Below are 24096 nucleotides of genomic sequence, written 5' to 3'. Positions count from 1 at the left end.
GAACTGTTCTCTGCTATTTTTTCATTACCTAAATTGCACAAATATATTTTGGTTTTAATTTTACTGGTTCTATGACTTGAGTAGTTGCCATTGTACCATTCCAGCCATGCCTCCACAGCATGTAGCTCATGTAGGCCTTCAATTAGTAATCCTTCTGCCTCAGTTTCCCCAGTGCTAGTGTTCCCAGGACTGAGATTCCAGGCCTAGCTTGAGAGAAGTTGTTTTTGAAGCTTAAATGTTTAATACACATAAAGCCCAAAGATATAACTGACATGTGATAAACAATAAGTTACCAATCAAGTGTCATTGTCACTGTTACCATGCCACCTTTCTTCTCTCCTTTCCCTCGATACATGATAGATTTCATGTGGGTTTGTGTGGGAACTTTCTGGTATGTTGAAGCAGAAGAATGTTGTGAACAACCATTTCAACACATAGACATGAAGAGTTTCTTTAGGAAGCCAATACTAACTACTTTGCTCATTTTGTGGAATTGTGAACACTGTTTTTCTGGTTGTTTTCTAGCTGGCCAGCTGGCTGGAAACTCTTCTGTCGAGATGTATCGCCAGGTGCTCCTGTCTGGGTGTCGCTGTGTGGAGCTGGACTGCTGGAAAGGAAGGACGGCAGAGGAAGAGCCTGTCATCACTCATGGGTTTACCATGACAACCGAGATATCCTTCAAGGTAGAGTGAATATGTGTTGCCAAGAGAGTCAGCTAGGGAGACCTGACCCTTTATGGCTAAAGACCCATGTAGTAGAAAGTCCAAGTAGTAACAATGAACTCAGCGGGTTATTAATTATTTTTATACTTTCAGAGGCTAAAATATAACAGCTTATCCAGATGTTCTTGACATTAATTAATGGATGAATTAATTAATGTATCAATGGATGCTTGGTGTAGGAAATGAAATATTGATTTATTTGCTTTATTTCTTGCACTTTGTTACTGTTTTCTTACATTTTATTATTGTATAATATGCCATACAAGGAATATATACAGCTTAGTTGTGCAGTTTAATGAATAGGTAGTATATCCCTAGTTGTCTAAATTAAGAAACTAAAGCTTACTCCACACTCAAAACACCCCCATATATGCGTTCATTTTAGTGGTGAACACTGTCTTGGGAATTGATCACTACTTTTTACATTTTAACTCTATCTGTTTAAGGGTAGTCCTAAACAGTACAGCTCCCCTAATTTTTTTTCCAGTCCTGGGGCTTGAACTCAGGGCCTGAGCTCTGTCCTTTGGCTTTTTCCTCAAGGCTAACACTCTGCCACTTGAGCCACAGCACCATTTTTGGCTTTTTTCTATGCATGTGGTACCGAGGAATTGAACCCAGGTTTTCGCACATGCTAGGCAAGCACTCTACCACTAGGCCAAACTCCCGGTCCCTGCTCCCCTAATTTTAAGCTTCATATATGTTGATTACTATTGTAATATGCATTTTTCTCATATTTTCATTCTATATCACTTAAAAGGTTTGTCAGTATTGTTGAATTTATCTCTAGCTTGTTTGATTTATTCATCATGATGATGATATTAATTGCTATCCAGTTTTACATAGACTAACCATCTCTTGTTCAAAATGCATGGGACCAGAATGTTTCAGATTTTAGAATACTGTATTTGCACAGACTTTTCTGATCAAGCATCTATGACTTCCAAATCTGTTTAGATCCAAAACATTTCAGAATCTAGACCATGTTACATATATATCTCAGTATTGAAATCATTCAGATTTTAGGGCATTCGGAATTCTAGACTTGTACATGTGAGACAATACACTTGTGTAAAATTCCATTCTTCCATGCCAGGTTTGGGGCTGTTGTTGGTATCTCTCAAAGGTCAGTAAAAATGCATCAATAGTCAAAGTTGAGTTTATTTGCTCATAAACAGGAGAACACATGGTCTGAGCTTCATGGTTTCTGAGGACTGACAGGACTGGGGCATGTACTAGGTGATCATCTGGAAGCAGAATTATGCTAAGAATTGGGTTCTGTGGAAAAGCAAAATAATAATAATAATAATAATAATAATAATAATAATAATAATCCTGGGTACCTTTCTAAGTGCAGTGTAGAGAAACACTTTTTTCTTTTCTGTTAGCCATGGGGCTTCAACTCTAGGCCTGGGCACGGTCCCTGAGCTCTTCAGCTCAATGCTAGCACTCTACCACTTGAGCCACAGTACCATATCTGGTATTCTGGTGGTTAATTGGAGAGAAGAGTCTCACGGACTTTCATGTCCAGGCTGGCTTTTGAAGCGAGATCCCAGATGTCAGCCTCATGAGTTGCTAGGATTACAAGTGTGAGTGACTGTCACTTGTCTAGAAATAGATTTTTCTGATCAAAGATTCTGTATTTGCTGGGCACCAATGGCTCATGCCTGTGATCCTAGCTACTGATTAGGCTGCATTCTAGAAGATGGCAGTTTGAGGCCAGCCTAGACAGAAAAGTCTTGTAGACTCCATAGCCAAAATGACCAATCAAAATCAGGGCTGGAGGCATGGCTCAAGTAGTATAGTGCTAGCCTAAAAAGCAAGCCAATCAATACCTTGAGTTCAATCCCCAGCACCACCAAAAAAGAAAAGAAAAAAAGAAAAACCAACCCTACTGTATTTGACAATAAAAATATATTCAAAAGATTATCAATAGTACCTTAAAAGGTATTTGTTAAATAATTACAGAAGAGTAAGCAATACCCTGCACTGAACTTTACAGCGAAATGTGTGTTATTGGCCTTGATTCTGAACAAAATCTTAAAAAGCTGTACCTGTTGCTGAAATTGACAACTCTTTTCTCCCTTCCCCTACTCCCTAGATGGGGATTTCACAAGGGATCCCAGACTCTGGCTTCAAACTCAATATCCTCTTGAGTGCTGGGATTACTGGCATATGACACTCCCCCAGGCTATGCTGTTTTTCTCATAGAGAAGAATCAATAGATTTTTATTTCACTCCAACAGTCCTCCCCCCTCCCTTCTTGCTCCAACTGTTGTGTTTGTTAGTTACCTAAGATGGCAGCCTAGCCTGGTTGGACTCTGTCGAGGACAGGGGTGAGCTCTGGTAGGGCCTGTGTAGTTTAGGCTCCTCTGTCCAATCGTAATGGAGAAAGGCAGACTTAGCACATGCTAACGAAGCTGAAGAAAGAATGCATGAATGGTAGCCCCTGACTACTGCAGAAGAGAGCCACTCACCTCCCTGCACTCACTGTACCTCTTTGTGTCCTCTTAAGGAGGATATACATTTCTTGGAACATTAAAAATTTACAAATCCATGGGTTCCTCATGGAGAACCAACACAGCGCACATTGTCAAGCATGTTGGTTTTGTGTGAAGCACCGGTGTCATGTGACCTTGCCCATCTGGTTCACTGGGAGTGACTCTCCTGATGTCCTTAAAGGACAAGTGGCTCTTCAGTCACACCACTCACCCTCAAGCTATGCCTTCTTTACATGGCCCTTCCTGGACTCCAGAAGCCTAGCACCTGGACCATGTCTCCATGAGGACTGATAGGTTTTGAAGCTGAAAAAACTAAATCTAGCCTAGAGGATTTCTTCTTCTCTCTGCCTGCTGGAATGAAAGATGGGAGGCTTCCAGGACAGCCACAATAAGGAGACAAATCATCACTAAATGGTCCATTCATCCATCCAGATGTTTCTTATGGTTCCAGTAGATTGGCAGGGTTAGACGGTTCTGGCAGAGGTGTGGGTACAGAGTGAAAAGGCAAATCTGAAATAGTAAGTAGTCCCCGAACTAGGTCCAAGACTAGAACAAGGCAAGTAAAGACCTGAGGATGCAGCTGTGGTCTCATTGATTGTAGCAGGATACACTTCACTTCACCGGCCCTGCTCTGCCAGTGGCTCGGCATGAAGTTTACTTTCCCAAGCACCTAGTGTGTATACTGAATTTTAAACTCATATTAGAAAAAAGAAACAGCTTCATGACATCCTGGAAATCCTATCTACTCAGGAGAATCACAGTTCAAAGCCAGACTGGACAGGGAAACTCTGAGACTTTAATCTCCAATTAATCACTAGAAAATTGGAAGTAGAGCTGTGGCTTAAAGTAGGGACAGCACTAGCCTTGAGCTAAAAAGCTCAGCGACAGTGCCAAGCCCTGAGTTCAAGCCCCATGACTGACAAAAGGTAATAAAAGAAAAAAGAAGGGACAAAGACCAATAGGAATTCCATCTCTACCTCCTGAATTACCTACCTTCTTTCTTCCCTCTCCCCTACCTTCTACCAGGTAGGTCTTAACTGAGAGAGTTTGCATTGGATGCTCCTCTTCTCCCTGGGTATTCACCTAGCTCCCTACTAATTTCCTTGAAGCTTTCTCAAATGTCACCTTCAGAATGAGGCTGGCTGGGTCCTCCCTATTTAATGCTGACAACCAGCCATAAGTCTCGCTTCCCATCCTGATTCCAATTCTCTCACACCTCTACTTCTAACCTTTCTAACACACTGCTTAATTCAATTATCTTGACCTTTATTTATTGAGTCTCCTACTAGCATGTGAAGATAGGGATCTCTGTCTTGTGCCCTCCTCTGTCTGAAGCACTTTGATCAAAACCTGACCTGCAATAGTAATTGCCTTGTAAATGTTTTGGATGATTTTTTTCCCATCCCAAATGAAGTAGAAAAACAAAAACATAGCAGAGCTTTCCTTTTTAGTCTTTCTTGACTCTGTTCATCCTATAATTTCATGTATACGCTATAGGGAGACATGAAATAATGCTCCCAAGATTTGACTCCCTTTGGGCTTTCCCATATATTTGGACTTGACCTTCACAGTGTAATTACACTGTCCTCTACACCTAGGCTGAATTGCTGGCAGCAAAATGAACTGATTGCAAAATTTTATTGTCTCATCCTTTATCTCCTTTCAGGACATTTGATCTGAAACACTTATATGCAATCTAGCCCCCTAAGCAAGAATTCTTATTGGCCTATTTATAATATGGGCCAAAGGAAAAAGGTTATGGTCTGGGAAAAGAGACATGGGCCTAAGAGCCTGGCTATCTTTACTGTTTATCCCATATATCCATTCCTTGGTTTCTGGGCCTTATTGTTTTCGTCTTTCTTATGGTCATAGCCTATTAATGCACCTTTGGGTTTCATTCTCTCTCTGTTCCCACTCAACCATCTCCTTCATCACACTGGACATCCCTCACTCTGTTCCATCCAGGACTGGCCCTTTGGATCCACTCAAGAGGCATCCTCTTAACCAACATTTGTATAGGATAGAAAACTGAGTAATGTGGAAAAATCAAGGGTGAAGCCATATCAGAATGTTGTCAAAGTGAACATTTCTGAAAGTAAGACTTCCTTACATCCCTGAGGAGAAATAATCAGAGTCTCAGGTGCCATTTCACAGCAGCTCCATGAATGCACACACAGAATGAATATTCAACTATTTCCTGCTGCTAAGAAAAAGGGTTTCAAGGGCAAGTCTTTACCCTGGAGGTTAGTAATTGAAATGTATCATTAATAGGTGGTTGAAAGCAGTGCTAAAAATCCTTGAACACTAGTTAGGGTTGGGGAAGGAGCAGCAAATGAAGAATAAATGTTCCTATCTAATGTCCACTTATTAACACATCTATGAAAGAATGGCACCAGTTTTGTTATCCTGCTCAATTATATATATCCTATGAAATATTCCCAAGGCAAAAAAGCCTTCCTGGAAAATATATTATTAAAATTGTTATTAATTTTATTATTCTATGAATAATAAAATTTTCCCATCTAAAATTACTCAATGAAACTCAGAAAAAGTCTTCTTCCATCCAATCATTTGAAATACTTGCTAAATAGGTAACTGAAGTTATTGTAAGAGGGGGAGAGATAGACACAGAGAAATGGGAAAGGAAAGGGCTGTGGAGAAGGGAGGACAGAGAGTATGAGGCAAGGCGAGTGTACGAGTTGAGTGCTCCAGCCATTTGTTCTTTGGTTCCATGCCTTCTCTCTGATCTACTGGCTATCAGACCTTGGGAAAGCTGCCTTATCAATCCACACCTATGTTCTTAGCAGAAAAGTAGAGATAACAGTGCCTACTTCCCAGGGTGAGTATAAATATTCAATCCACAAAACAGTACACCTGGCAGTGGGGACCCTATAAACAGAAGTGATAAACCTGACAATGGAAACCCAGAAAGCCAAAGAATACACCTTCTTTCTATCACTGTAACGGTCATGATGTTCTTTAGACAAGGAAATTTTTATTAAGCTGGGGATAGGACAAAGTTGTCATGAGGGATGGAAGCTGTGGGGCCTCTCATGTTCAGTTTGTGGTGTCCACGTCAACTCTAAGTACCAAAAGTCCATACTACATAGCAACTGCCCACAATCCAGGCTTTTGTAGGCCCCCATGGGAGCTCTGAAGCATGTGAGAAGTGATCTTAGAAATGTTCCTAGGATTTAATCTCGGAATCTCTTCTAAGTGACCTTGGGTGAGTCGCTTAATTTCTCTGAGCCTTAAGTCTACAACATGTTATATAGTAGAAATATTTTCCTTATGGGATGTTAGTAGCATGAAACATCTATCTAAAATACATAATGAAATTAACATTCATTATGTTTGTTGTCTGTCTAATGCAACGTATTAAATGCAACTCTTGAGCCCAAGAGGCAAGGATGAGAGTCAATGAAGAGAGCAAAGCACATAAACACAGTGGGTTTGAGAATATCTGTCCAACATGAAAATCACTGCCTTTACTTCCTGTTCCTGAATCCTCCCAACGGAGCTATGAGAAGCAGCATTACAGATCAGCAAGCCCATGCATAGAGGCATGGGGAGATTTTCCTCAAGGTCACCCAGCTTGTAAGACTTAAGAGTGAAGAATCAAACACAAGCCTATTTGAACCAGCAGCTCGTGCACACATAAATGAAATAAAGAATGTCACATTTTGGTGTCCCTTTCTATTTATAGTGCACTTAGTTTGATGGCCTTGACTACCACAAAAGTTTAAATTGATTATGAGTGAAAGGCAATCTGTGAGTTCACTTCTAAGGAACAGTAAGAGCCATGCTTCCTGCTCCATGCAGGCAGATTCTTCTGAGATGATATATGCAAATTTAGTGCAGAATTAGAAAGCTTTATTTATACTCTGGGACAAGTGAAGTAGCTTAATAGCATAGCTGTAAAGAAAGCTATGTATTATACAGAAAAGGTAGAGAAGAGAATAGAAGAAGGTTGGGCTTGAAGAAGGAAAGTAGAAATCTCTACTTAGGGAAAGGGTACAAATAAAGTATTCAGCTGAACACCAGTGTATGCAAATATGAAACCTAAATGGTATTGATGATGTTCTAATTAAACAATAAATGAGATTGATCTCAATACCAGTTAAATAGACACTTTTTTGAAAAATAATGTACCCAGTAGGTGAATGTGTGTTACAGTCCAGTCTAGGCATTGTAAAATGAAAAGTAACTTAGAGATATGTGAGAGAGTATGGAACAGTTCAAATTCTCTCATTTAGTAAGTTCCTACTCTGAAAATCCATTCCTAGAAAAGTACACCAGTCTCTAACTGTTGAGAATTGACTAAATCAAATCTATTTCTGGGACCCGGAGTATGTCCTAGTATAGAGTGCTTTCCTAGCATGCATGAAGCTCTGGGTTAGAGTCCTCAGTACCTCATACACAGAAAACAGCTAGAAGTGGTACTGTGGTTCAAGTAGTAGAGCGCTAATCTTGAGAAAGCTCAAGGACAGTGCCCAGGCCCTGAATTCAAGCCTCAGGACTGGCAAAACAAAAAAAAATGAAAAACAAAACAAAACACAAATATACTTCTAGTATTCTAGAGTCTTATATACTTATTGAAGCTTTAGCCATTGCCAGTTTTTTGAATTCTTGGGGTAGAACCCACGAGATTGAACTTGCTAGGCAAGCTCTGTATCACTGAGTTACACCACCATCTATGAAATATATTTATAAAATTACAGGTGGATGGGGGCTTGGAGTTTGGCCTAGTGGTAGAATGCTTGTCTTGCATGCACAAAGACCTGGGTTCAATTCTTCAGTACCACATACACAGAAAAAGCCAGAAGTGGTGCAATGGCTCAAATGGTAGAGTGCCAGCCTTGAGCAAGCCCAAGGACAGTGCTCGGTGCTCAGTCCCTGAGTTCAAGTGTCAGGACTGGCAAAAACAGATAGATAGATAGATAGATAGATAGATAGATAGATAGATAGATAGATAGATGAAGGAAATGGTGAAACATATTACAACACAAATAACTGTGTGAAAGATACCAGACACCACAAGTCACATATCCCATGATTGCATTTATATATACATTTTATAATTAAGAAATGTCTGGACCTGGGCACTCTTGGCTCACATCTATAATCTTAGCTACTCAGGAGACTGAGACCTAGAGGATTGTGGTTCAAACCCAGGTAAAAATATTCTTGAGATTCCATCTCCAGTTAGCCAGCAACATGCAAAACTAGAGGTATTAAAGGTATGGCTCAAGAGATAGAGTTCCCATTTTAATTAAGTAAGCTAATCAAGAGGACAAGGCCCTAAGTTCAAGCTCCGATACTCCCCCCTCCCTTCTTCTTCGCCTCCTCCTCCTCCTCCTCCTCCTCCTCCTCCTCCTCCTCCTCCTCCTCCTCTTCCTCCTCCTCCTTCTTCTTCTCCTTCATTTTCTCTTCTCTCCTCCCTCCCCCCCCCTCTCTCTCTCTCTCTCACACACACACACACACACACACACACATATGCAAACCAAAAAACAGAACATTTGGAATAGGAAAATCTGAAGAAGTTTTAATACACATTAACTTGGTGTTTGCAGAGCAGTAATTGCTTTGGGGTAGAGTTTAGTGAAGAGACGTGACTTCTGGCCTCACAGGTTGTTGTTGCAGTGCTGAAATTATATTCTATTGGCATGATGCTTGAATAACTGTGCTTGAATAACAATCTAAATATGATTGAATTAAAACACTGCATGTGCCCAAACATATCTCAGTTATGTCTTAAAACCAACTTTAAAAATACCAATTGAGAATGAACTGTAATTAATTTTAAGTCACTATATACATATACATATATAACAGAATAGATGAAAATATGAGAAAATGCTATAAGTGATCTATCTTAAAAAGAGAGAGAGTTCTAATCTTCTCAATTATTCAGTACAAATATATATTTCCTCAACTAAAAAACAGAAGGAGAAATAATGGGTGAAACTTTTGCCTACTCAGGTTGTCCCTGAGTTTATAATGTATTACATTTCTTTCATTTTAAAAAATATAAAATATAATTAATAAAGAGAAAAATCCTGTCTTCTTCCTTCTCCGTCACCTCATCTTCTTTTAGTTATTCTGGAGCAGAATCTCACTATGTATTCCAGGCCAGCCTCAAACTCATAACCATCCTATATCATCCTCCCTCATAGTGGGAATACAGGTACATGTCAATTTACCCGGAAGAATCTTCCTTCTTCACAACTTCCATAATTGTACCTCCCTATCCATCAAAATTGAGACTTTTTCTGGTTAGAATCCAGAATCTGGCATTTTTATAGGATGATACTTGTCATAACTCCTTGGTGTCATTTAAGGCCAATTGAAACAATTTTATAAATTAAAGCAACCACCTTGGGGACAAGAGGTGGGACTACGGTGTAACTTAGTAGTAGAGCATGCATACATAAGACCCTGAGCTCTATCCCAACACCACCAAAGCAAACAAACCAACAAGCAAATAAAACCCACCATGCTAATGGCTTTAATCTCTAAAAGAAAAAAAAACCTGTACATTAAAAAAGAGAGAGAAAAAACACCTGTTGGATACTGAATTACATATGTTCTCATTTTCAGGAAGTGATCGAAGCTATTGCTGAGTGTGCATTTAAGACTTCACCCTTCCCCATTCTCCTGTCATTTGAGAACCATGTGGATTCGTAAGTATTCCATACATTTAGGGGCAAGTCCTTTCCCCAAGCAACCATTTTAATAATTGTTCATTATAATGGAGAATCATTAATGGTATTCTTCCACCATTCTGTACTAAGTAGGAGCATGCTTTTGTCTTTTCTTAAGTCATGAGGCCACTTACATAATTCATTGGATTTGTGGGATTTGCTTTTATGCCATCAGATGACTTAAACTAAGGACATCTTTTTACAGTGTATTGGAATGTATTTTAGTACATAACATACATCTCTGTGGCAGATCTGGAATGCAATAGCCACTTTTATAACCATCCTTCATTAGTTTCTTCTACTGCATAAAAATTAACGGTCAACCTTGCCAGTCTTGTTGTACCTGTGTGGTTGTAGGGAGAAAGCTGAAAGTTCTATTCTGCCTTGTTACTCCTCCAAAGAACTCCATCCATCAAATGATCCACCTACCTTTCCATTGCTTTCCCCTTATTAGTAAATGCTTTCCTGCTCCAAAATAGCCTTCATTTATTGTTGAGCCACACCAAGGAAAGGGAATATGGGCATACTATTTATATTCTTTTTATCACAAAATAAAAGCAAGAGACACATTTATATTTTAAATGTGTACATCAGTTTATTAGATTCTCACTTGGAAGCACCTCCCCAGAAACAATTTTATCTCTATTGAGAACAGGCTAATGGAAGCAAAGTTTTAGTCAGAGAATACACCCCAGGAGCCATCATTCATCTCTTGAGCCCTTGTGAAGCCCTCTTCTTATCAGAGTCCCACCAATATTTCTCACCTCAGAGCAACTTGTCCTGTTTTGGCTCCTTTTTATGCAGAGTCTTCCCCTGTCTACTGATTTTCTTCATCTAATTCACTTTGCAATATCTTCTACCATTCATTTAACAAAATTAAGAAAAAAATTACAAAACTTTAAAGAAGCACAGATCAAAATTTTTATCTGTCTCTCTAGATTGCTCCCTGGAAATCCTACTATATTTCATAGCTCATTCTTGATGCTGTTTCATTATGAGCCATTTATCTAATAAGTGATGTAATCATTTGGCACACAGGTTTTTTCTAACAGTTCTGAGGTCAGTTGGAAAGACTGCAATTTATTCTGTCCCAATGTTGTTTATCTTCTAACAGAAAGGATCACCTTTTTAGTGGCTGCATTAAATACCTCATTTGCTGCAACCACTCTTAGCTGCATGTGACTTTGTCAGAGCTCTTTTGAATTTCTATCCATCTGATTGTCATTGGGTTGAGACAATGCTTTGCCAGTTTTCTCACTGGGATGGTAGTTTCCACATTTATCAATGTGAGGTTTAAGTAAAGGGATCCAGCATAGTTATTTTCTTAAAAGTATAATTCTAGTTGAACTACAACAAATGGAAGACTATGGTTGTATTGGGCTTTTCTTTGGGGGAGGAGGGTAATGGGGCTTGAGCTCTTCAGCTCAAGGCTATAGCCCTACTCCTTGAGCCTCAGCCCCACTTCCTATTTTCTAGTTGTTAATTGGAGATAAGAGTCTCATGGTCTTTGGTGCTCAGGCTGCTTTGAACTGTGATCCTCAGATCTCAGCCTTGTGAGTAGCTAGGATTACAGGCATGAGCCACCAAGCCTAGCACTATGGTTGTATTCTGAATTATCACCTGCTACAGGGAATTCAGCCATGAGGGAGATAGAGAGGTATCAACACCTACTACCACCAGCAAGATCCTAACATTTTTTTGACCAAGTATTTTTAGCCCAGAAGATCTGCCAGGTATTTGAGCTCATGCAACCCTTCCACAAACCCACATGCGGCTCAGAATAACCATTACCGCTTGTCCCTTTTTATAGATGGAGAAACTGAATCCCAAAGTACGTGCTGAGGTGCTGCAGCTAAAACATAACAGAGTGGGATTCAAATCCAGCTAGCCTAACTTCAGAACTCCTGCCCCGAATCAGCACCATCTTCTAAACCTATCATAAGCCTCTAAAACATGAGGTTATGACCATCAGATCATCAATGAGGCACTAGTCCAGAAATATCCACACTTACATGGCTTGTGACCCTCAGCCACAGGATCTACTTTTTTTGCGCTATTTTTCCTACCCAGTCATGCAGAGGTCCAAGAGCATTGCAAAGTAACACAAATGTCTAGTCAGTCCCAAAAGCCAAAAATAATGTAAGGTTAGCATTCTGTCCTTTCTGGGTATAGAAAAATAGCTACGGAAAGTCTATCAGTTAATTCATACTTGCAAAAGAAGACGGAAAAATAGCTTTTCCGGGCCACCACGGTTGTATACCAAACCATTAAAGTAATCTAGTGATAGCCAAAGACCGAAAGATGAACTTGCTGTGTGAAAAAGATGGTTTGCCTTGTATTTCCTTTCTCCTTCAGTTCCAGATATCAAAATTGCTCAGGCACAAGTCTGGGAGGGATATCACATAGCCACAGAAAAGAGTGGAACTCTCTCTTCAGTGGTAAACTTCTTCTATTGACTTGCAGGTCACCTTTCCTGGTTTCCAGCCTGTGAGATAGAGACCATTTTTCATGTCTCAGTCCTTTCTTTCTCATTAACATTCATATGACCTTGAATCCTTCTCATCCCTCTAACTCAGAAACATAATCTCAAAACCAGCTTGCCCTTTGTGGTAAAACAATGTAATCTCCTGTAGGTTGTTTCTATGAAATGCCAGATTCAAAAATCTGATTTCCACTAATTTAACCCACATCACCAAAATCACACTGCGGCAGGGGCGGGAGGGGGGGGGAGACAAGAACTGAAAGAAATCTATTAGATTTTATAATACTGTTTTAACTCCAGATATTTGAAATCACCTCTCCATGAATGATAAAGAAGATTCTGCCATTAGCTGTCCTTTACCTTCTTACCTGCTGCTCCCAGCCTACCAAAAACACTTCAAATGCAGACTCTTGACCTTTGTCACCTCTGCATTCTTTCTAGAAGTTGAGAATTTTTTTTTTTTAAGAGTCCTTTGTGGAACCAGTGGCTCACACCTGTAAACCTAACTACTCAGGAGACTGAGATCTAAGGGTGGTGGTTCAAGACCAGCTTCTTATCTCCATTTAACTGCCAGAAAAAAAAAAGAGCCAAAAAGGAAGCTGTTGTTTAAGTGGTAGAGAGCAAAAAGCTCATGGCTTGTGCCCAAGGCTTGTGACTGAGCTCATGCCCTGAGACCAGCAACAGAAAAAAAAAATTAAATGAAAGTGTTTTATGTCCTATTTGTCTCTGATATTTCACTTTCAATCTGTGAACTAATGTTTTCATAGGCAGAATCTGACACTGAATTTAACTAGCCATTAGCTCTGAGTTGTCCACAAACAACTGACTTTTTTGTTTTAGTTTTGGTTTTTTGCCAAAATCTTTAATTTCCATGAGTTACAGACTCTTCATCTATACAGGATTCTGATTTATTTTTACTTGACAGAAACCTAACCTCTTTGCTTATACATTCGTGTATGTTTCATAGGTTTAGATACACCCACTTTGGCTTGAAGTTCACAACACATTTGTGAATTCACATTATCTCCATGGTAGCTGATGTTGACATTCTAAAAACCTCATGGATTTTTTTTTCCTCTTTCTTTTTGCTAATTGCAATGTTAATGCCTAATTGCAATGCTAAAGGCAATGTTAATGCCGTTCATTTCTATGGTTCTGACCTGCAATTACAGTCACTTTGTTTTCCTCTGTCTTTTCTCATTTGGTTTGCTGTTTTCATATGAATTTGCTGAGAGCATGAACAGTGCTAAGTAGCAGTATTCTCTTTTTCTTGGACACCTACATCTTGCTCTCCCTATCTCAGCTATCTCCTTGCTCTGGAGATTGTGGTCCAGATACCTTGAAGAAGCCTCTGCATTCCTGGTGGGAAGCCTTACCCCTGGATTCTGTGTCCAATCCATCATTTTTATCAAGTGATCTGAATGCAACGTTAGAGTCAAACACTGTGGTCCATTGATCATGTCCATCAGAATTATCCACAGACTTGTTCAAAATGTAGGCTCAAAAGCATCCTATTTATGAACCAATGACCTGAGTTCCTGGCCTTATCACTTTCTGCATTAAGGACTCAGGTGTTCCTTTAGTGTCAACAAGTCTCATTTCCGTTATCTCAGACTCTGATTTGGAAACTACCAGGCAGACCACATCCATTTAAGATCGCCCAGATCAGCACCTGATATCTTTCTACCATTAGGATCACCTTATACAAGCTTAGCTTGGATAGCCTTTCAAAGGCATTTACAGCCATTACTTCCTTCCATAATCCAAAATACTCTTTGTCCCATTCCAAGAACAGTTAGAATTGTGCTTGCTTTATTGATCTGGATCAGCTGATAGAATCTGGAGCTCAGTTCAAAGAACACTCACTGCCTCTCCAGCCTTGACCTGTCACATCAGGCTCCTGTTGGCAGCTTTCCCAGATGCATACTTCCTCAGCTTCACTCTGTTGTGCTAAAGACTTACGGACATGCTGGGCATGATAGTGTATATCTGAAATCTCTTCATACACACACACACACACACACACACACACACACACACACACACACACACATTACAGGCAGATACCTTTCTCCCATTTGAGGCTCTCTCCCCATTTCTCTCTTGATGGTTCACCATCTTCTTCTCCTTCCTCCTTATAACTCTCTTTAGCTGTCAGGCTGATAAATTCCATGCAAAAACTGGCCTAAATCCATTAAACAATCCACCCTGCAAGTGTCATCCAGCTGACTTGTAGCATCAACAAATAAAACCATAAGAACCTGCTCCACGAGGAATTCATCTACAGGCAATCCTTCTCTCCTCTTCACCTCGGGTTCATACTACTGGACCTAATGTGTTGCTTAAATTCACCTAAGTCAGAACAAGGGGCTGAAATGACAGAAACCAACCCTGAATGACAGACCTAGGGGATGACCCCTTTGTGTGATAAAGACCCACTTGCCTTTTTTTTTTTCTTGTTCTCTTCCAGGCCAAAACAGCAAGCCAAGATGGCAGAATATTGCCGACTGATCTTTGGGGATGCCCTTCTCATGGAGCCACTGGAAAAATACCCGGTAAGAAGTTCTAATGCTTGCCCTTGAAGGAAGGACTGGAGTTAGGAGAGACTTACTTCCTTCTGACTCTCTTCTCAGCATCTCCCTGCTGCCTGCTGCCTACTTGTATTTACCTTTGCATGTAGCTTTGAGGTAGAACTTAGGCTTTCTACTGTTACAGTCATGAGACAGGAAAAAAAAATGACCCATACTCTCCACAAGGATATTTGGCTAAGTCAGAGCACTAAGTACTGTGAAAGCATTGACAATGCATCTTTTAAAGTTAATTTCCCTTTAAGTAAGTTAAGATGGAACCAGGAAGATTTGATTTCCCAGTTGACAGTTGTTGCCTCTTAAGGACTGTCAGTCAAACAGGCCCACTTTGGAGGCTAACTAGACCAAATGGATGGCAACCCAGGGGCTTTTGTAACTGTGAGGATGCCTCGAGGAAACTACATTGCAACCACAGCTACTCACTGCCAAAACATAACTCCATGTTCAGAAGGCACCATTCCAAATACAGCCACTTAGAACAGCTTACCCCTAATACTTTACATGCAAACCTCTGTGAACACTAGGGGATATTTTTATTTGGGCTAAAGCAGAAAGGACTTCCCTGGGTAGCCTAGAAGAAGGCCTCTGATTGGTACACATGCAACCCTGCATTTGCTTGAAGGACTGGGTCCTAATTGGTGGAAACACTCTTGGCAGGGCCCACTGTGGCCATATATGCAGCAGACTGTTGAGCTCACGGTTTTGAGTCCATTGGGAGATACCCACCAATGCTGTTCCCTGATATTATACGCTAATTAAAGGCTTCTCTCGAGTGGCCTTTCTTTCCTGCTCTTCATTGTCATCATTAATAGAGCATACTGAGCTGGTGATGTGAAGAAGAGATGGCAGCAAAGCAGGAACACTGGCAACATGGTGATAGCAGAATTAGCAGCTGCATTAGCTTTCAGAAAGTGGCTGAATACTTGCACAGAGGCAGGAAGTAAAGGCTAAGAAGAGCTAATGATGAGAAACTGTAGATCCAGTTGCTGGAAGAGTTCCAGGGAGCTTCCACACCTAAAGCTTTGCAGAGTTCAAACATCCCAAGCCTAAGAACTCTAACTTTACCCACTTTAAGAGTCAGAAGTACCAACACCAGGGGCCTGCTCAGAAATTTGATTCTAGCAAACTCTGCCTGCTGCTGCTACTCACTGCCCCTGGAAAGCCAAAGATTCCAAGTGGCAGGGGCACTGGTGGTTAAAGCCCAGAGCAACAAGCCTCCAACATGAGTACCAAGAGACTCATGTACTCTTGGTACTAAGACTCTTAGGCTCTCAGGACTTAGAGCTGTTCAGCTATTGGTCTGCCAGTCCAACCAGAAGGTCTTGGGCATTCAAGGACAGAGGATTGTCAACACAAGATGAGCTTTCTCCCAGCCTACTCATGATTTCTTTCTGGTTGGAGTAAAGGGACCCTAAACTACTAACCATCAAATCCCTGCTTTAGGAAGGGAAGCATCAGGAATGTCCTCAAGTGGCCTTTTCCCTTGTGGAACTTTTGGCACAATCTTGTGCATCTTTAAGTGAGTTCCTACCCATCTCCAGACTCATTGCAAACAAAGAATGAAATTGGGCTTACCGGAGTTCAATAGACTTTCTAAAAACAAACCCATCTTGTGGTGTGTACTCTTGCTCATCAATACTGTATCTCATAATCAACCTCTCATGGGAAATCAATTTCCCCATTAGATAGAAAAGCATGAAACAATAGAATATGGCCAACCCAATATGGCAGCTTGAATCTCGGGGCTAGAAGGAAAGCCAAAACCACCAGATCCATCTCTGTGACATCAAGGAGGTGTGCAGTTGAGTCACCTTGTTCAAGATGTGAATTGACTGGTTAAAACTACATCTGGAGCCAAGCATGGTGGCTCACACCTATAATCCCAGCTACTCAGGAGGCTGAGATCTGAGGATCACAGTTCAAAGCCAGCCTGGGCACTAAAGACCATGAGACTCTTATCTCCAATCAATTACTAGAAAATGGGATGTGGGGCTTTGGCTCAAGGGGTAAGGCAGTAGCCTTGAGCTGAAGAGCTCAGGGACCCACACCCAGAGTTCAAACCCCATGACCCACAAAAAAAAGGTACATCTGTAGAGGTGATTTCAATAACGACAGCTCTACTTTACAAATTCTTCCTGTCAGATACCTGATTTCAGACCTCTGAAAATTCAAACTAGGCTAGGATTTTCTTACCTACTGGAAATCACAGTGGTTGGATTTATATCATCCATTGGGGGAAAAAAAAAAAACAACAACAAATCCGTGAAAGTTCAAGTTTTAATAGACCCAATCTCCCAATAGATCTCTATGGTCTTATTTATATAGATTTCTTTAAGTGGAAAATTATAGTACAGTAATACAAATATGTCTTTGATGTAAGGGGAGGATCAAGGTTCAAAGTCAGCCCAGGCACAAAAGGACCTGAGATTCTTATCTTCAATTAACCTCTAGAAAATGGGAAGTGGGGCTTGGCTCAGAGGTTGGGCTGTAGCCTTGAGCTGAAAAGCTCAAGGACAGTGCCCAGGCCAAATTAAGCCCCACCACCCAAAAGAAAAAGAAAGAAAAGAAAAGAAAATAGGGAGCGGGCAGAGGATGTCACTATTAACCAGCCTGCCTGCAGAACATACGTGGAAGGTGGTAAAAAATTAATCTAGAAAGTCCTAGAGCCTGATGTTGGTCTGAGGATTGGGGATGAAAGAAATCTTAAAGGAAAAAGCAAGATTTTTTTTTTTAACTGTGTTTTTCTTTTTGTTAGCTGGAATCCGGAGTTCCCCTTCCAAGTCCGATGGATTTAATGTACAAAATTTTGGTAAAAAACAAGAAGAAATCTCACAAGTCATCCGAAGGCAGCGGCAAGAAGAAGCTGTCAGAACAGGCCTCCAACACATGCAGCGATTCTTCCAGCGTGTTTGAGCCCTCATCTCCAGGAGCTGGTGAGAACTGGTGGGCTCGTGTCATATGTGGGTTCTGAGAATCACTGCCTTGAAATTAGCTCAAAATGATGCACACCTATTCTGGCACCATTTTAAGCAGCACCGGTTTTCTCTTCCTTCCACAAACTTACTGACTTGATAATACACAGACCCCTTCCCCCAGTTCTATAGGTCCAAAAGTCTGTAGGCCTCTTCCGAAAAACCCACAAAGTGGCACAAGGGCTGTAGTCCTTTCTGGAAATCTTAAGGGAGTAAAAATGTGTTTCCTTGCTTTTCCCACTTCTAGAGGCCACCCACATTCCTTGGCTGACAGCCCCCTCCCTCCTGCTTGAATGCCAACAATGTGGCATTTCACTAGCCCTCCTTGTGAAGTCACATGTCCCTCTGACTTGCACTGGGAAACTCCTGCTTTATATTTCTTATCACTTCCTCTCAAACCCACCCAGATAGCCAGGTCTCTCATCTCCCGGTTGGAAAAGTTCCTTTTGCTAGGCAAGGCAACATGTTCACTAGACGTGGGTATTTTGGAGAGGATATTATTATGGCTTCCACCTTATGCAAAGCAAATAACCTCTTGAGTCACTACATGATTTTAAATGTCTTCCTGAGAAGCGTTTGCAGCAGAACTGGGGTCAGATCTTTACTGAAAGCAAGCAAAGAGTTCTGGGCATCTCAACTCTCTTTACTTTCTACAAGCTTTTGAAAAAATTGTGGCATGGCAAAATCACTTTGATTATCTACCAAGGCTACTGATTGATACTCATTATCCGTCTTTCCCCATCGAAATATATTGTTCTTTGGTGCTGAATTGGAGATAAGAGTCTCACAGATTCTCCTGCCCAGGCTGGCTTCAAACCGCAACCCTCAATTCTCATCTTCCTGAGGACCCTAGGTCTGAGTCACTGATGCCTAGCAGTCTCTAAAGCAACTTAAAAAATAAAGTATAAATTTGGTCAACCAACATTTTTTGTGAAAGGCAATGCTGGGTACCAACCCAGATCCTCATGGATGTAAAGCAAATATTCTACCACTAAGCTATACCTCAAGCGATCTGATTGATGGTTTCTTCTGCTTTTCTGTACCCCTTGCCAATTGTCCTTATCATTTTGCTTCACATCATATCATCATCATCATCATCATCATCATCATCATCATCATCATCATCATCATCATCATCGGCAGACATTATATAACATGACTCTTTGAAAGGATTTTGTTTCATTTCTGGGCCTTTCCAGCATTGTCACACCATTTTGGTTAGCTTTTTGGAAACTTTCACATTTAGCAAGAATATTCTTTCTGAAATGATTATGAGTAGAGACCACCGATTTCCTCATATTTTTGTCCTTCCAGTGATAGTCAGCAAATCAGGTCATCCCTTGTAGATGGCTGCTTGGTTTTGTTTTTTAGGTGTTTTTTTTTATCTTGTTTTGTTTTTTTCTGGTTTTAGGTTAAAAAATGCTTTATTTAGTTTAAAACATGACAACAAATTCATTTTGTATGTCTGCCAAAGTGGGGGTAAAATCATGGGCATAAGTAACAGGAACATTTCAGCGTTGACCATCTGCCTTTCTTGCTACCAAGCACTCTCTCCCCTCTTGTTAACCGGAGTGCTTCAACACAAATAACAGGGATGTGTGCTGTGTGCAGGCCAGGAGTGTGATTGCTTCACACCCAGAATGAACAGCAGCAATCTGTCAGTAATTTCCCGTGGGTTTCGGAAGCAAACTCCCAGTCCATTGCGCAATCCTTATTTATTTTCATGGAAACTTCTGGACATTTTAATATGCAGATACATCCCTGAATACAGAGTGTTGCTGATTTATCCTTTAGTTTATAGATAGTAGCAGGATTGGGAGCTAAAGTTACTTGAAGACCATGAAGTGGATCAGAGCTCCTTGTCTTATCATGGGATCGGCTGGCTAAGTGTCTTATTCAGGATTCAGCATTCAGCCAGGACACTAGTCTTAAAGAAATAGGGTCAAGAGAAAAAGCGTTTGTTTTGTTTTTAAAATATAACCTGACAACATTCCTTCAAGATTCCTCATATGACTTACAAGAGAACCTCAAACATATGTACAACTATATATTTAATTTAAAAAATAATGTGACTGAAAATTAATCTATGCTCTTATAGTAATTAAAAAAATGTTTTCCTTTCCAAATAAACCAAAGAATGATCCCACTGGATATTGGAAATGATTGATAGCCTGTCATGTCCCATGAGGCATTTTGTACCAGCCGCAGCCAGCACTTTTCAATTTTCTTGATTAAAAGATTTTTTAAAAGCCTGGCACCAGTAGCACTTGCCTGTAATCCTAGCTACTCTTGAGGCTGAGATCTGAAAGTCATGCTGTGAAGCCAGCGCGGGCAGAAAGGTATGAGATGTTTATTTCCAATTAACCAGTAAGAAGCAAGCAATGGAAGATGTGTTTCAAGTGGAACAGACTCAGTCTGGAACAAAAAAAAAATGCCAAGTGGGTCTCGAAGCCTTGAGTATAGGTATAAAAGAAAAACAGTTTACCCTGTGATTGAGAGATGATGTAACAAACTTGGAGGCAAAACTTAGAATATTTAGAAACAAAACAAAACATTTTAAAAGTCAAGTCCAAAACATGTCTCTAGTAGAATAAGATAATTTTCTAGTCAAAATATGATTGATTCAGTTGTCACAATATTGGCATCCTAAAGTGTCTTTCATAAACAAGCTATAAATAACTCTTACTGGTCCCAGAAATCATTCCCTCTAAAGATAATTCACAGATGCATCTGCTTTTGTTCAACCATTGAGTTTTGCCAGCCAAAGACAAACATCTCTGAGCTCCTTGGAAGGCAGTACGGTGGGCATGAGTCATTTATATAGATTTAATATATAAATTTATGTAGATTTAATTTATATAGGTTTCCACTGCTCACATCCAGAAGTGGAGAATTTGCAGCTGCTTGGAGCTTGGGTGGAGCCATGCAAGTAGCCTCATTGTCTGGCTCATACTGTCCTCTACTGGCCACGTGGTGATACTACTGCCTGAAAACTGCCTTTACTTTTATTTGAATTTTTTTTTTTTCCAGTCCTGGGCTGGGGCTCAGGGCCTGAGCACTGTCCTTGGACTTTCTCAAGGCTAGCACTCTACCACTTGAGCCTCAGCACCACTTCTGGCTTTTTTCTATGTATGTGGTACTGAGGAATCAAACCCGGGTCTTGGTGCATGCTAGGCAAGCACTCTACCACTGGGCCAAACTCCCGGCCCCTTAAAATTATTTTCTATATTAATTGATATTACTGCATCTGACAGAAGCCCAGAGTTTCTGAAGAATAAAATAATTCACATCAGTGTTGGCATTTCATAAAACAAAAATATTCAGCAGAGTGTCAAGGACGAAAGACAGGGAGGGGAAAATCGATCTGTTGAAAAGACTATATTGTATCAAGCTCAAGCACTGATCTGAGTCGAGTTTTCAAGTATAATGATTTTGAAGCATTCATTCACCTTACTTTTCCCTTTTAAGCAGAATTCTGCCTTTTTCTAAGAATATGCATTGTTTAGGTGACAAGTCCCTCATATTTCACATCCATGGCTCCACAATCCTGCCCTGGCATTTATCTTTTACTTCCTCAAGGCCAAAAGGCTGGTTTAAAGTCTCTGAGCAATAGCTAAAGAATTTCAAGGCTCAGAAACAAGGAAGCTTGACCAAAGGATAGTTGATCGGCTACATGACTGTCATAAAGCCTACTTCTGAACACGGAATGGGCATCAGAATAAGACCTCTGCCACAGGAAGCAATCTGTACATGGTGACACTAATTTGCAAGAACACAGAGGACAGTTACGCATTTTTTTAAACTGAACTTGGGAGTTGGTGAACTTGGAAAGTTTGATTCATAAATCAAACTTAGGTCAGGGGGAGAGAAATCTGTGCAAAATGTCAGCGTAATTATCTGTAGCTGCTAGCATTTAAATCCTTAAGGCAAATACTTTTAAAGCGAACAGCAAGTCCAATTTCCCAGGAACTCTCTATAATCAGTTTTTGGTAATGTGCTCATAAAAGTGCTTTGAACTTGCAAACATTGACGTCAGGCTCTTTCGTTAAATTTTTACAGGGGAAGCTGATACTGAGAGTGATGATGACGACGACGATGATGACTGTAAAAAATCCTCCATGGATGAGGTGAGTATCAGAGGCTCCCTGTGTGGAAGAAGGTCACTGGCTCCCCCGCCTCTTAAGCTTTTCTGGGTCTATTCCATGATCTCTTTTGCCACCTAGTGGAGAGAAAAAGTAAACACATAACATTTTAGTGGGAAAAAAAAAATACTTCATTTATTTGCTTGTTTGTTTAACTTGAGGAATTTTAACGAATTGCCAAAGGATCCAAATTCTGGAAGATAACAGAGTTTGAAGAAATGTTGCACTAGTACCCATTGGTAAATGTTCAACTCACACTGTCATGTCAAAAATACTAATTGCACTGAACCTAGAAACAGATCAGAGGTAGATCAAATGATTTTCCCCTTAAAACTTAGCTTGATCTATGGAGAACTGACCCGTGACTTTACTGCTGTATTACTTTCTCCTTTTTATGAATTCTATGGAAATCATCTATAGTAGTCAATATGAGCAAAAGCACCACGAAAATTGACTATGTGCCAGGCATTGCTCTGAGATCTTTGGCTCATATATTGAACTCATTTCCTTATCAAAATGACCTCGCTGTACCTTAAGAACCGATGTCACCTTCATCTGACAAACGAGTAGACTCAAGCAGAGAAAGCAGTTAAGTCACTTGTCCAAGATGGCAACTAGCTAATTGGCCTGACCTTTAACATCACATGGTCTGAATGTAGAACCCAATCTATGAACCCTACGCAATCCTGAACTCCTTGTCTAGTAGATACACTGAGTGGGAAAGCAGTTTTTAGTCCACCCCCACCCACTCCCACAACTTAATCTTCTATGTTTCTTATTGACAACTGCAAAGTTCACCACAACACTCCCTGCCTTTCCCAGGTGGGGAAAATAATCAATCAGCTCACCTCTTAAACTTCAGTCTCCTTGCACTGTTAAAAATGCAGGTGCTGACCCAAGTTCTGGGGAGGGAGCTGGGAGCTTCCATTCCTGCTTATAGGACTCCCGGCTCACCTCCCAGCACCCACTGCACCGCCTCCTGCCACCCCTCACTTTTGTAAAGCGACTGACTGAAGCCTGAAAAATTCCCTTCTGAATCTGAAATTCTGAGAAATGCCACCCCAAATCCAAATTTCTTTTTCACCAGTATGATGACCAGTGAGAAATTCTCTTCTGTGCAGCTTTGTTTTCATGTGTTGAATTATTTTTCTAAAATTGTAGAACATTACCATCCAGCTATGCGTATAAAATATCTGTGAATCTTTTGATTGGACACGGCTCCCCTCCATGGTAGCTCATTCTAGAGATGCAAATTTTTCAAAATCTGGAATTTGAATCTTGTCTGATGCCAAGCCTTCTGCTAAGGGGTGATGAGGCTGAATGCATTGTCCTTCTCCCATGGTGCCTTTCTCCTGGCAATCATTCTTTTCCAGAAAGGAAAGGTTGGTTTTCTGCTTTGGGTCATGTGACCGTCTCCCTGGGAAAGTCACCCTTAGTGCCACAAGGCTGACTCTGGACAGGACTTAACATTTCATTCCTGCTTCCAGGGCACTGCTGGGAGTGAGGCCATGGCCACTGAGGAGATGTCTAACCTGGTGAACTATATTCAGCCTGTCAAGTTTGAGTCATTTGAAATTTCAAAAAGTAAGTGTTCCCTGGGAGGAAAACAAAAAGCTCCAGATGTAGTATGAAGCAAATACATTGTAAATACAAGCTAAATAGATAAGAGCATGTGACTTTTAGTAGAAGTATTCTGTCCTGGCAAAGTCTTAAATATATGTTTCTATATTTATTATATTATGTATAAGTATACTGTGTATATATGCTTATATATTATATACAAATATATATACCTATTTTTTGATATATTATCTTATATGTATTTAATAGATAAAATAATCAGGTGAGAAAGTATCTCATGATTGTCCTCTGAAATATTTAATGGAGCCACAAACCAAACATGGTTATCCAAAAGATATTAAATCAACATCACTTCTATGTAGCTGGAACATAATGTAATTCATCCATGATGTAAAGGATACCATTAA

General features: G+C 40.4%; 1 protein-coding gene across 3 annotated transcripts in view; it reads left to right on the top strand.

Annotated features, from left to right (window-relative positions):
• Plcb1 (phospholipase C beta 1) overlaps window positions 1-24096 on the top strand; it is a 652247-nt gene that overhangs the window by 450513 nt on the left and 177638 nt on the right. For all 3 annotated transcript variants that reach the window (XM_090352012.1, XM_090352011.1, XM_090352013.1), the window contains exons 11-16: window positions 526-683; window positions 9821-9903; window positions 14877-14961; window positions 17750-17927; window positions 22026-22093; window positions 23596-23692. In XM_090352012.1, the coding sequence (XP_090208138.1) occupies window positions 526-683; window positions 9821-9903; window positions 14877-14961; window positions 17750-17927; window positions 22026-22093; window positions 23596-23692 (669 nt within the window). The remainder of the gene's footprint in view (window positions 1-525; window positions 684-9820; window positions 9904-14876; window positions 14962-17749; window positions 17928-22025; window positions 22094-23595; window positions 23693-24096) is intronic.

Source organism: Megascapheus bottae, chromosome 18, assembly GCF_031878675.1.
Source record: "Megascapheus bottae isolate mThoBot1 chromosome 18, mThoBot2.hap1, whole genome shotgun sequence".
NCBI classification, from domain to species: domain Eukaryota; kingdom Metazoa; phylum Chordata; class Mammalia; order Rodentia; family Geomyidae; genus Megascapheus; species Megascapheus bottae.
This window is presented reverse-complemented; position numbering and strand designations above follow the sequence as displayed.